We start from the raw sequence: 14,899 nt of genomic DNA, 5'->3' as shown, positions 1-14,899 counted from the left end.
CTAAAGCACTGACTTCAGCAACCGTTTTATGTTTCACTGTATACGCAAGTACGAAAGAAATTAGACTGAACAAACAGCTAATTCAAACATATTTCGCCCGACATATTTGCGGCGATCTCTCGTCCACACGTAGCAATTTGTCGCGCAGTCATAATTCAGTATGGATCCAGTTTTGCGCACTTTTCATGTCATTCTCACTCCACATTCTACGATATGTCTACGCATATTTTATTAGAGCCAGACATTTGCGAGGGGACTGCCGTTTACACAAAATAATTTATTGAAGGAAATTATTTTCCAAGACAGGAAAAAGATTTCCTTCAAAATTCACAGCGGCTTTCGATCCTTAAAAACACAAAATAATGTTGGTAACATCTGTGCTGTGCGGTGTGTGGAAGTTGTTGTGTCATTTTCCCACTGTGGTTTATCTTTGTTACTGAACATTTTTTTCCAGGGTAGCCAACGTAAACAATTGAAGTTGTGCTACAGATTTCAAACATTGCATGGAACCACCGTACCGAGTGTAGGAGGAACTTTCAGTTCGCAGTAAAGGAATATGTTTTCAAATATTGTTTGACCCTCATATTTTAGTTAATTGTCTTGTTTCTGTTATATTATTCGATGAATATGTGGTAGTGCCCAATATTGGTGGTTAAGTGTTTGTATTTTAAAGGTGAACCCGTGACTAGCACACGCGTGTGGTTTGTTTCCAAAAGATTTTTATAAATATAAAAGGACATTATTTGCGAAAACTGACAATGAAGATAAAAATTAACGCAGATTTACTCCCTGTCAAAGGGCAGTACTTTCTGTTCAACGCCGGTAAGTTATATTTACAAAAGTCAGTTTTTGAGGCACCATTAATGTCATCTTTTTATAGCTGACAGAATGCATAAAAAGTGACATTTTTGTTATGGTTAGTGCTCTACAGATGCATTTCCTGGTTATTCAGGTACAGCTCCAGTGGTGCCTTACTTACCAACGTATGCCCGACAGCTTGGATTCTCCAGTGTAGTTGTTGGTTTAATCTACACGATACTGCCAATTATGGGAATGCTCGCCAAGCCATTACTTGGTGCTGTTGCGGACCATTTTCGACGTCAGAAAATGATGTTCATTCTCTGTGAAGTACTTGTTTTAGTAACGTTTTTTACTATACAGTTCATACCAGAAGTACCTGTCGAATCAAAATCTGTAGCAATATTTGACTGTGGAGAAGGGGAATCATTCATTAATGTGTGTGGTAACAAATCTTCAGACCAGTGTGATGCAGAACGTATTACAGAAGATGGTAGCTCAGGTGCTCTTCATTGTGAGGTTTGTAGAATATACAACCGCCTTTTGCATTTCTTACTTTGTTGTGTACAGTTCTGCTACGTTCTTTCTTTATGAGATAATCTCTTGCTCTTATATGCATACTTAGTGTTTGGAATTTAATGTAACTAATGTATACGATACCCCCCATGAACCATGGACCTTGCCGTTGGTGGGGAGGCTTGCGTGCCTCAGCGATACAGATAGCCGTAACGTAGGTACAACCACAACGGAGGGGTATCTGTTGAGAGGCCAGAGAAACATGTGGTTCCTGAAGAGGGGCAGCAGCCTTTTCAGTAGTTGCAAGGGCAACAGTCTGGATGATTGACTGATCTGGCCTTGTAACAATAACCAAAATGGCCTTGCTGTGCTGGTACTGCGAACGGCTGAAAGCAAGGGGAAACTACGGCCATAATTTTTCCTGAGGGCATGCAGCTTTACTGTATGATTAAATGATGATGGCGTCCTCTTGGGTAAAATATTCCGGAGGTAAAATAGTCCCCCATTCGGATCTCCGGGCGGGGACTACTCAAGAGGATGTCGTTATCAGGAGAAAGAAAACTGGCGTTCTATGGATCGGAGCGTGGAATGTCAGATCCCTTAATTGGGCAGGTAGGTTAGAAAATTTGTATACATGGAAGAACCCTGGAGATACTAAAAGGTATCAGATAGATTATATGATGGTAAGACAGAGATTTATGAACCAGGTTTGAAATTGTAAGACATTTCCAGGGCCAGATGTGGACTCTGACCACAATCTATTGGTTATGAACTGTAGATTAAAACTGAAGAACCTGCAAAAAGGTGGGAATTTAAGGAGATGGGACCTGGATAAACTGAAAGAACCAGAGGTTGTACAGAGTTTCAGGGAGAGCATAAGGGAACAATTGACAGGAATGGGGGAAAGAAATACAGTAGAAGAAGAATGGGTAGCTTTGAGGGATGAAGTAGTGAAGGCAGCAGAGGATCAAGTAGGTAAAAAGACGAGGGCTAGTAGAAATCCTTGGGTAAAAGAAGTAATACTGAATTTAATTGATGAAAGGAGAAAATATAAAAATGCAGTAAATGAAGCAGGCAAAAAGGAATACAAACGTCTTAAAAATGAGATCGACAGGAAGTGCAAAATGGCTAAGCAGGGATGGCTAGAGGACAAATGTAAGGATGTAGAGGCTTATCTCACTAGGGGTAAGATAGATACTGCCTACAGGAAAATTAAAGAGACCTTTGGAGAGAAGAGAACGACTTGTATGAATATCAAGAGCTCAGATGGCAACCCAGTTCTAAGCAAAGAAGGGAAGGCAGAAAGGTGGAAGGAGTATATAGAGGGTTTATACAAGAGCGATGTACTTGAGGATAATATTATGGAAATGGAAGAGGATGTAGATGAAGATGAAATGGGAGATACGATGCTGCGTGAAGAGTTTGACAGAGCGCTGAAAGACCTGAGTCTAAACAAGGCCCCCGGAGTAGACAACATTCCATTGGAACTACTGACGGCCTTGGGAGAGGCAGTCCTGACAAAACTCTACCATCTGGTGAGCAAGATGTATGAAACAGGCGAAATACCCTCAGACTTCAAGAAGAATATAATAATTCCAATCCCAAAGAAAGCAGGTGTTGACAGATGTGAAAATTACCGAACAATCAGTTTAATAAGCCACAGCTGCAAAATACTAACACGAATTCTTTACAGACGAATGGAAAAACTAGTAGAAGCCGACCTCGGGGAAGATCAGTTTGGTTTCCGTAGAAATACTGGAACACGTGAGGCAATACTGACCTTACGACTTATCTTAGAAGAAAGATTAAGGAAAGGCAAACCTACGTTTCTAGCATTTGTAGACTTAGAGAAAGCTTTTGACAATGTTGACTGGAATACTCTCTTTCAAATTCTGAAGGTAGCAGGGGTAAAATACAGGGAGCGAAAGGCTATTTACAATTTGTACAGAAGGCAGATGGCAGTTATAAGAGTCGAGGGACATGAAAGGGAAGCAGTGGTTGGGAGGGGAGTAAGACAGGGTTGTAGCCTCTCCCCGATGTTATTCAATCTGTATATTGAGCATGCAGTAAAGGAAACAAAAGAAAAATTCTGAGTAGGTATTAAAATCCAAGGAGAAGAAATAGAAACTTTGAGGTTTGCCGATGACATTGTAATTCTGTCAGAGACAGCAAAGGACTTGTAAGAGCAGTTGAACGGAATGGACAGTGTCTTGAAAGGAGGATATAAGATGAACATCAACAAAAGCAAAACGAGGATCATGGAATGTAGTCGAATTAAATCGGGTGATGCTGAGGGAATTGGATTAGGATATGAGACACTTAAAGTAGTAAAGGAGTTCTGCTATTTGGGGAGCAAAATAACTGATGATGGTTGAAGTAGAGAGGATATAAGATGTAGACTGGCAATGGCAAGGAAAGCGTTTCTGAAGAAGAGAAATTTGTTAACATCCAGTATAGATTTAAGTGTCAGGAAGTCATTTCTGAAAGTATTTGTATGAGTGTAGCCATGTATGGAAGTGAAACGTGGACGATAAATAGTTTGGACAAAAAGAGAATAGAAGCTTTCGAAATGTGGTGCTACAGAAGAATGCTGAAGATTAGATGGGTAGATCACATAACTAATGAGGAAGTATTGAATAGGATTGGGGAGAAGAGAAGTTTGTGGCACAACTTGACCAGAAGAAGGGATCGGTTGGTAGGACATGTTCTGAGGCATCAAGGGATCACCAATTTACTATTGGAGGGCAGTGTGGAGGGTAAAAATCGTAGGGGGAGACCAAGAGATGAATACACTAAGCAGATTCAGAAGGATGTAGGTTGCAGTAGGTACTGGGAGATGAAGAAGCTTGCACAGGACAGAGTAGGATGGAGAGCTGCATCAAACCAGTCTCAGGACTGAAGACCACAACAACAACAACAACAATGTATAAAATACCATTTTTATGAAGGTATTCGTTATATCTCAGGCCATTTGACCAATTAATGTTGGAGACTTGTTATCAGAATTCTTTTATGTGAAGTTTGAGGTTACAGTGCAGATTATTGGTGCATTATTAGTGTTGGTTCAGGGGTTACAATGCTGCTATGGTTTCAGTGGATAATACTGGTACATTAATTAGTATTGGTATTGGCACTTTATTATTTATCAGACAACCCTTCCAGGTTGTAGAAGCAATGGTTAAGATATGCCTTCATTGCAGTATTGAATCCTGTAATACTGTTTACTGACTGTGTATTATTTTGGAATTTTCTAAATATCTTTTTTACTAGATGCAGAAAACCATTTGACAAAGCTTAGTTTATGTTCTGTGCATATGGAGATACATTTATTGTGTTGTGGATGTGTACATTTTTGGGGAAGAATGTGTTATTTTGAGTTGCATAATGCTTTGTGAAAATTGCAGTTTGTGTGTCGTATCTTCCACGATTGTGTTTTGGATACTGAATAGCTTAATAATGTTAGGGGAAGCTCCACAGAAAGTGACTCTGTACTTCAGAAGCAACTGAATGTTTACATAGTACACAATTTTGAGGCAGTCTGCTGGTGCAGTTTTCATGAATGCTCATCGCATAGTAGAATGTGCTCAATTTTTTAATGAGTTTGCCAATATGAATTTGCCACCTGACACTGCCCTGGATCCACAACCTGAGAAACTTTGTTATGTCAACTCTATGTACAACTATGTTTGACAAGTGGATATTTATAGTTTGTGGGACCTTTTCGTTGACATTATGGAAGTCCATTTCTACAGTTTTTTCTTCAATTGTGATTATCTGATAGTGTGCAAATCATCTTGCTATGCTATCTTCTTTGTTATATATTCATGTGGTAAGTTTTTTGTTTTTGCACTGATGAGAAAGCTTGTGTCATGAGCAAACTGATAATCATTTTGACTATATATATTGGAGTGTGGGTCATTTACATATAGGAACAACAGCACTGATCCCTTTGCTGATCCATGGGGAACACCATATTTCACTTCTTGGTATTCTGGGTAATGGTTTGTAATTCTGTTACGTTCAGTATGTTATATTTCCACTATTTGTTTACGTTTGCAAAGGTTAGCTATGCCTCTGGCTTCATGGTCTGTAATTCAAATGTCTTTGAACACAAGGCATACACCAGTGATATATTGTCAATTGTCCCCTTTCTGGTAAATTTCGCTCAAGAATTCATAAATAGCAGGGCTGGTTGAGTGGTTCTTCCTAAACTACTAGTGTGCTATGGACAGAATTTGCTAAAACCTATAAGTCTTTCATGGAAAAATGCCTGTAAAATTATTGAGAAGCCAGACAACGAGAGTGACTGGCCTGTTATTGCCAACTTCTTCTATATTTCCTTTGTGGTATACTGGTTTCAATTTTTAGACAAGAAGGGAAAGTCCCTGATTCAAGTGAACTGTTGTGTAACTGTGTCAGTGATATTTTACAGGGACTTCGCTACACCATTTTACTGTTTTGTCAGGTATACCACCTGCACCCGAAGACTGTTGTTGTTCTTCTTCATTCATTGGGTATAGACACAATGAGGCATTGGCCCCTAACCTAGCTTGCGTTAATCATGAATGTCTCACACAGCACAAAGTCCCAAGTGACTGGAAAAAAAGCACAGGAGACTCCAGTACATAAAAAAAAAAAAAAAAAAAAAAAAAACAGACCCACATAATTACAGACCAATATCCCCAACTTCTGTTCTCTGCAGAATCCTTGAACATATTCTCAGTTTGAATATAATAATCTTCTTGAGACTGAGAAACTTATGTGCACAAATCGGCATGGTTCTAGAAAGCATTGCTTGGAAAAACTCAGCTTGCCCTTTTCTCATTATATGCTGAGAATTATAGATGAAGGGCAGCAGGCAGATTCCATATTTTTAGAGTTCTGGAAAGCATTTGACACAGAGCCCCGTTGCAGGCTGTTAACGAAGGTATGAGCATATGAAATTGGAACATAGATATGTGAGTGGCTTGAAGACTCCTTAAATAACAGAACTCACTATGTTGCCCTCAATGGTGAGTATTCATCAGAGAAAGGATATCATAAGGAGTGCTCCAGGGAAGTGTGATGAGCACGTCAAAAAAAGTTTTGCATCACCCCAGTTCCCATAACTCCTGAAGATAAGCATTTACTGTTTACATTGTATCACAGACACAGGCCCTTTGACTGTTCAGAGGTGCCACTAAACCTGCCCAAAGATGAAAACAACCACACACGAGCAACGCCTATTAGATGGAGGCATTCCAACAGCCGATCAGTTCCAGTCATTCCACCAGGAAGGAGGTACACAGTTCACGTTGTCTGTAGTTCAACCGTGCCTCGATGGTCAATACTGTGGTTTGATCGCGTCTGCATTGTTACTTTGTGCCAGGAAGGGCTCTCAACAAGGGAAGTATCCAGGCGTCTCAGAGTGAACCGAAGTTATGTTATTCAGACATGGAAGAGATATACAGAGACAGGAACTGTTGATGACATGCCTTGCTCAGGCTGCCCAAGGGCTACTACTGCAGTGGATGACCGCTGCCTACAGATTATGGCTTGGATGAATCCTGACAGCAGTGCCACCATGTTGAATAATGCTTTCTGTGCAGCCACAGGACGTTGTGTTATGTCTCAAACTGTGCGCATTAGGCTGCATGATGCGCAACTTCACTTCTGACACCCATGGCGAGATCCATCTTTGCAGCCACAACACCATGCAGCGCGGTACAGATGGGCCCAACAACATGCCGAATGGACCCCTCAGGATTGGAATCACGTTCTCTTCACCGATGAGTGTCGCATATGCCTTCAACCAGACAATTGTGGGAGACCTGTTTGGAGGCAACCCTTTAAGGCTGAATGCCTTAGACACACTGTCTTGTGACTGCAGCAAGGTGGAGGTTCCCTGATATTTTGAGGTGGCACTATGTGGGCCCGACATACACCACTGGTGGTCATGGAAGGTACCGTAATGGCTGTATGATACGTGAATGCCATCCTCCGACTGATAGTGCCACCATATTTGGTGAGGCATTCATCTTCAAGGACGACAATTTGCGTCCCCATCCTGTGCATCTTGTGAATGACTTCCTTCAGGATAACGACATCGCTCCACTAGAGTGGCCAGCACGGTCTCCAGACATGAACCCTTTTGAACATGACCGAGAAAAATTTGAAACAGTGGCTTACTGTTTACATGTCAGAAACTTTCTTTACGTCAGGCCCATTTCCAAATTTGCAATGCATTCCCATTGTATATCATTAATTCACATTTGTTATTACTTCTAAAATCCAGAGAGACTGTAGGGAAAAAAAATGTCGACCTCATTAAACAATTGAAGAAGCGTGCGTTTCTGCCCCTTTGGTAAAAATAACTTTGACTTTTGCGGATGACAGCTCTTCCTTATAGCCAACTACTTGGCTTTCATTGATAACAGCTGACCATGAATTTTCCACGTACTGAGTCTATCTTACATTTGCAGTGGCTTCAGTTTCCTTGCCCCTTACTTATCTACAACATAACATGTATACGTACTTAAAACATTATTGCTAAGAAAATACAAATTTATCCTTTACTGTTGTTCGGTACTGGATATTGGGCGATAATATTATACTAATGACCATCATTATCCCTGACAACAGGAAGACTGCACTTTGGCCCATCACAGAACACCCTAAGTTGATTTCATTATCAACCACCTCCATTCCTATAATTATTATCACTTTTTATTATATCATTGTTATAAAAAATCCTCCCTTTGATACTTTTTAAGTATTCTTTCCAATCGTTCCCAACTGAAGAAATGGTGTAGAATTTTTCTGATGTTTAATTTTAAATTTCACTGACAGGGTCACCTTATACGAGGGTTTTCTAGAAAGTAAGTTCCGATCAGTCGCGAAATGGAAACCACAGTGAAAACCAGAAATATTTTATTTGCAACAGTTAGGTACACCTTCCACTAACTTCCCTGCATAGTTGCCGCTCCGACTTCTAGTCAACTTTCCAATATCCTCGTCATAGAAAGCAGCCGCCTGTGCTTTTGGACAGTTATCTGCACTGGTCTGCAGCTTGTCGTCTGTGGAAAAGTTTTGCCTTCATAGCCAGCGGTTCTTGTGAATAGAGATGAGACTCTTGGGGTGGGGGGGAGCCAATTACGGACTGTACTGTGGGTGATCAAACACTTTTCATCAAGAATGCTGCAGGAGCATCTTCATTGCCCCTGCAGTGTGCAGCCGAGAATTGGCATGAAGAAGGAACTGCTCGACAGTTGTGTTATTTTGGCTGCATGACACAGGCAAAATCTCTAACCAGGCCCTCATACTTGGCGGGAGACGATATTCCCTACACATCTTTATGTGCTCACTGTTCACTCAAAACTGAAAAGATCGACAGGCATACTAGAGACACTGCCCAACACATCTGTGCAAAGCTTTACCGGATTTTCCCAGTGGTTTCCATTTCGCGGCCGATCTGAACTTATTTTCTGGACAACCCTCGTACAAACTGAAAAAATTCCTGTAAAAAAGTTATAGTACATTCTCTTCGCATCATGATTGTTTCTGCCTCCTCCAGTTTCTTGTAGCAAATTATTGCAGGTTTTCTTTCATTTAGAACAGTTCTTCATAATTATTAATTCTAAACATATAGATTATTAACTTAGCACTGATATTGTACTCGTAGATAATATATTATTATATGGCTGTAACACTAGATTGATATATTGGTGAACACATTACCATCTACTTCATGTATATCTAAATTCCCACAGTTGAATCTAGGATTCTCAATTTTCTTGGCATTGTAACTATGAAACATTATTGTATTTGCTTTTTGTTATGTTGAATTTATTCTTGAACTATATAATATGACACACACATGTTGTTGTTGTTGTTGTTGTTGTTGTGGTGGTGGTCTTCAGTCCAAAGACTGGTTTGATGCAGTGCTCCATTTTACATACAGCAGATCTGCATGCCCTCAGGAAAAATTACAGCTGTAGATTCCTCTTGCTTCCAGCCATTTGCAGTACCAGCAAAGCAAGGCCACTTTTGTTGATGTTAAAAGGCCAGATCAGTCAATTATCCGGACTGTTGCCACTGCAACTACTGAAAAGGCTGCTGCCCCTCTTCAGGAACCATGTGTTTGTCTCCCCTCTCAGTGGATACCCCTCCGTTGTGGTTGCACCTATGGTACAGCTGTTTGTATCGCTGAGGCACGCAAGCCTCCCCACAAACGCCAAGGTCCATGGTTTAGGAGGGGTGGGGGGGATTACCCACATACAGATCTCAAAACTAAATATACTCAAGTGTGGGAGTATTATTGAGAAAATCAAATTAGCTTTTTGTGTCTATTACTATTTCCAGTCTTGATATCTGTACTCGAGAGCAATACTAGTTTTCCAGCCGATAACCCCATATACACAATTCACTTGTAAATACTTCTGTCCCAGAAACCTGTAAAGTTATCTCTTTTTATGCTCCACTCATGAACCAGATTTGAACTGATTCTGGGATCCATATGTCACTCAATTCTCACTGTGTACACTACATTATTTTGTCAGGCTTCCCACCTTTAACCAGAACAACTCACCTCCTGAATGTTATGTGCTTTACAGATCCTAGAAACACCATGCTCATTTCCTGAAGTGCAAACATCTCATACTATATCAAGACTTTCATCTTTCTGTGTAAACTGTTACTACAGCTACTTAAGTTGCCGGTACGGTAGCTCAGCTCAGAGGGCTGGCAACGCTCTGTAATAAAAAAACTGAGTGAACGGATCACCGAACAACCGGAACAGGTGTAATCGGACGTCCGCCACGAACAAAATTTCAACGAACAATATAGAACAAAATTAGATTAAAAAAAAACATTCGTTCTAATCCGTAATCAATCTCCCTTCCCTGAACATCGAAATATTGGAGAGGCCAGGCCAATATTTTATGTATGCCTATAGAATTCCTTCCCAACTCTCCAGACTCTCCTGTGGTTAGACCTGCCTATTGGTATTTAGGAAATTCGCCTTCAAAAGTTTCATCCTTAGTTCCACTGCAGAACAATTCCCATTTCTTCTGGCACTTCCTCCAGAGATAGCTCCCTGCATCCATGAATTCCATCCAAGATTCTCTTATATTCCATGAATTATTGTAATACAGGGTGCAGCAGCGTTCATGGTAGGATATTAAAAACACACCAACAGGCAGGTAATTCATTTATTACCTCTTATGTCAATTAATAGTTAAAGGTATGCCATTTACCAGTGTGTAAGTCATTGTCCATTTATTTTTTGAGTGTGCCTCCTGTCAAATGATGCCCCCTCTGCACAACACATTAATCTAGGCGGCATTGGAAGCTTCCCATAACTTGGCGTAACATATTCCCTGGGACATTGCCGACTGCAGTTCTGATGCGATCCTTCAACACAGGAATGGTGGCCAGAATTTGCATGGATTTCTTGGGACAGACATTTCCTGGTATAGTAATTTCCCGTTTTGGTGACGTTTCCTGGCCGCCTCCCTCACCTGACCTTTCATGTTCAGACTTTTTCCTTTGGGACTACCTGAAGCAATAAGTGTTCTGAACATGTTGTGCCACCATTCCTGAGTTGAAGGATCACATCAGAACCACAGGCGGTGGTGTGGTTGCCTCCCATTTATGGTCAGGTCGGGTGTCGCCTCATTGTCTCATATGGGTTGACATCAATGCTGCATTTGTCTTCTCTCACTTGTGATCAAGTCAGGGGTTTCATCACCGCATTCTCATTCTTGTACTACACATTCCTAAATTTATATTGATCAGAAATAGTCTCCTTAACATAATTTCCAGTGATCCTTTGACAGTGTCACCAGTTTTGTAACTTCCCTATGTAATCCTTTTGCGCTTGATTTTTGCATTAGAAAGATTGGTCACAAAAAATCCCCTTGCCATGCACTCTATTACAGTTACTGCCTCACTGATCTGCACTTCTCTTATTTGATTGAAAGATTTTAGTCTGACTAGTGCTCAATGATATTGACCATTTATCTGAGAGCTCTGGTCTCAAGAAAATTTCCAGTGACCACAAGTCACAAGCATGAATGCCATGCGATATTTCTTACTCTACAACAGGCACATGTATGAGAACGTAAATCCTCCAGTCTTACCCTTTCTGATGAACATTTTTTAAATATTTACCTCTTAACCGCATCTACTAGGTGTCTTTCTTGCAATTTCATTCAGTTTATTTAAGTAGAAGATGTTCACAAAATTTTGACTAGTTCTTTGATTTGTTATCTACTCACACTGAAAGGCAGTGATGTTCACCATTCCATAGTCAATGATATAATGTCCTCCCTCCATCTTTTTCATCATCAACAAGTTTCTTCCCAATAGCTTTTAGTTAGTAAGATGTATTTCTGAGCATGTAAATACATACACTATGTGATCAAAAGTATATGGACACCCCCAAAAACATATGTTTTTCATGTTAGGTGCATTGTGATGCCACCTACTGCCAGGTACTCCATATCAGCGACCTCAGTAGTCATTAGACATTGTGAGAGAGCAGAATCAGGCACTTCGTGGAACTCGTGGACTTCGAACGTGGTCAGGTGATTGAGTGTTGCTTGTGTCATACGTCTGTACACGAGATTTCAACACTCCTAAACATCCCTAGGTCCACTGTTTCCGATGTGATAGTGAAGTGGAAACGTGAAGGGACACACAGCACAAAAGCATATAGGCCGACCTCATCTGCTGACCGACAGAGACCTCTGACAGGTAAATGACAAATGACATCTCGATTGGTGTAAGGTGTGTAAACATTGGACGATTGAACAGTGGAAAAATGTTGTGTGGAGTGAACAATCATGGTACACAATGTGGCAATGCGATGGCAGGGCGTGGGTATGGCGAATGCCCAGTGAACAACACCTGCCAGCGTGTGTAGTGCCAACAGTAAAATTCAGAGGCGGTGCTGTTATGGTGTGGTTATGTTTTCCATGTTTTTTTGCATGGCACTATCACAGCACAGGCCTACATTGATGTTTTAAGCACTTTCTTGCTTCCCATTGTTGAAGAGCAATTTGGGGGTGGTGATTGCAACTTTCAACACGATTGAGCACCTGTGCATAATGCACAGCCTGTAGCGGAGTGGTTACAGGCCAATAACATCTCTGTAATGGACTGACCTGCACATAGTCCTGACCTGAATCCTGTAGAACACCTTTGGGATGTTTTGGAATGCCATCTTCATGCCAGGCCTCACCGACTGACATCGATACTTCTCCTCAGTGCAGCACTCCGTGAAGAAAGGGCTGCTATTCCCAAGAAACCTTCCCGCATCTGACTGAACCTATGCCTGCGAGAGTGGAAGCTGTCATCAAGGCTAAGGGTGGGCCAACACCATATTGAATTCCAGCATTACCAATGGAGGGTACCACGAACTTGTAATGTCATTTTCCTCCTGGTGTCCGGATCACCAAGCAAATATAAATTTATGCTTTCTTGTGGCTCAGCACTGGATATTATTTGATACTCGTGACTGTCATTCCTGGTAAAAGGAGCATTCCGCTTTGGCCCATCAAAAACTCTTGGCCTGCCTTACACTGGCTGTGGCTGACCCCTAATCTGCCAGCGATTCATGATGCAGAATGTTGTCCAGCTATGTTCTTTGTGCTATCTTGTTTTTGAGCAACTTGAATACTCTTTGCCAAATGCATGCAGTAGGCAGAATGCCTAAGACCTCTGCCCACTGAGATTGTTACATACATACTCAGAGGCATCTCTGCTGCCCTACTACAATTTAGTCGTCACAATTTCACTTTGACACATTGTTTTTTGTGGATCGTGAAGATCCCTTAAATTAAAGACATAAATGTTATACACATTATTGCATTACCTTTTTTTTAGGCTAACCACGGCAACTGAAGCTCTCTTGGGACACATTTCTGTATTCTTTGTGTAGTTGCCTTTCATTGTTTCTGTTGCTTCCTTTAGGAAACAACATGTTTGTTACACCCCTTTTATTTTTCCTTTCTTTGATGTGTGTTATTCCTTCCTTCCTTGCCTAGTAGGTAACGTTGTCATTTGTACCATTATTCTCATATGATTTCTTTCAACTTTGATTACATTTTTAGTATGTGTGCTCAAAAATGAAATTATCCAAAACATTTACTATCCAGGATTACTTGTAATCTAACTTCTAGAGTCTGAGAATTCATACTATTAACTTGTTCTGTTAAGATTACTTCCTCTCACAGATTTGTATTACTGAATCTTATTTCTAAATTGCCGTTGCACTTGTGTAAACAATTTGAGATTAAAGACATATCTTCTCAACCCTTCTGTCACTCTCCAACTGTGTACATACTGTTTTGAAACATCAGTCATTTTACTGACAAAGGAGAGCTTTAATTTGTACAGATTGGAAACAGAAAATATTAATCAGTTGGTACAAAGGAATAGCATAGCATGAATGACTGTGTGTCTTACAAGGAATGCTAAGAAAAGTATATTTTTGTTTAACAAGGTGATAGGAAATTAAGTGTAGAGTAAGTGGGCAGTCAAAGCCTACAACATTCAGCTTGGAGGATGAAGATGTGGAACACAAATGGATTAAACCAGAGGCATTTCACAGTACACCATAAGCCCCCTCGAAACTACACAGATGGAAGCAGATACAAGCAAATACATCTTATGTCCATTGTTCTGGGAGTTTGAGCAATGTAAGACATACCGTATCTGCAAGGTATAAGGTAAATACCAGGTTTTCTTAACACCAGATATCCTTGACTATTTCAAAGAGCTCCCTGATCTTGCTGGGTGCGCAGAACAAACTGTTGATTTTGTGTTTTTCCAGGATTCTACTGATCTTAGCAGGAATAGGCCCTGCATATAGTAGAAAGGCTACCTTCCTAGTGTATTTTTCTTGTTCCTTCTCCATTGTGAGAAAGGCTACCTTCCTAGTCTCTTCTTCTTATTCATCTTCTGTTGTTAGTAACACTAAAGACATACCAGGCTATGACAGGCCACAAAATCAGCAATAGCAGAGCATTGTCTGGAACTTGAACACACCATGAATTATGACAGAACCAGGATCCTGGGTCAGACCCCCAGATTCTGGGACAGTATCATCAATGAATCTATTGAAATCAAGGTGGCGGAGAACCTGATCAACTGAGAAGCAGGATACCAGATCAGTACAACATGGAATCTGGCTTTGGAACTACTACAGAAATGCCGGAAAAAAATTCCCTTGTCTGAGAATGAACCTCAGATGACTGGGAGCATAATCACAGGAATCAGACCTCATATGGAGCACGAGGTGGCAACTGCCTCCATGGGAGACAGCCACAGTTGTCACAGACAAGATAGGGAACAGCACCAACCACTCAAAACCCCAGGCACCGCACAACCAGGGAGCAGACATAATACGCAACACCAGGTGGCGGCTACCACCATAAGAGATTGCTGCAGCAGTGCGCAGACAACATAATATGCGACGCCAGCTGCAGCGTGATGTCACAGGAAGCACACCTTACAAGGGCGTACTGAATTCAGAATGCCAGGAGGATGACATGACCATGAGAGAAAGGTGCAGTAGTTGTGAATAGCTTAAGGAAGTTTTACA

The 14,899-nt window shown here is 40.9% G+C and overlaps 1 protein-coding gene across 2 annotated transcripts in view; it reads left to right on the top strand.

The window, feature by feature from the left end:
- The first annotated feature begins 488 nt into the window (after positions 1 to 488).
- Positions 489 to 14,899, top strand: part of LOC126482351 (major facilitator superfamily domain-containing protein 6) — a 157,610-nt gene continuing 143,199 nt past the window's right edge. For both annotated transcript variants that reach the window (XM_050106432.1, XM_050106433.1), the window contains exons 1-2: positions 489 to 822; positions 953 to 1,317. In XM_050106432.1, coding sequence (XP_049962389.1) covers positions 759 to 822; positions 953 to 1,317 — 429 coding nt within the window. In that variant the 5' untranslated portion in view covers positions 489 to 758. The remainder of the gene's footprint in view (positions 823 to 952; positions 1,318 to 14,899) is intronic.

This window comes from Schistocerca serialis, chromosome 5, assembly GCF_023864345.2.
Source record: "Schistocerca serialis cubense isolate TAMUIC-IGC-003099 chromosome 5, iqSchSeri2.2, whole genome shotgun sequence".
NCBI classification, from domain to species: Eukaryota; Metazoa; Arthropoda; class Insecta; order Orthoptera; family Acrididae; genus Schistocerca; species Schistocerca serialis.
This window is presented reverse-complemented; position numbering and strand designations above follow the sequence as displayed.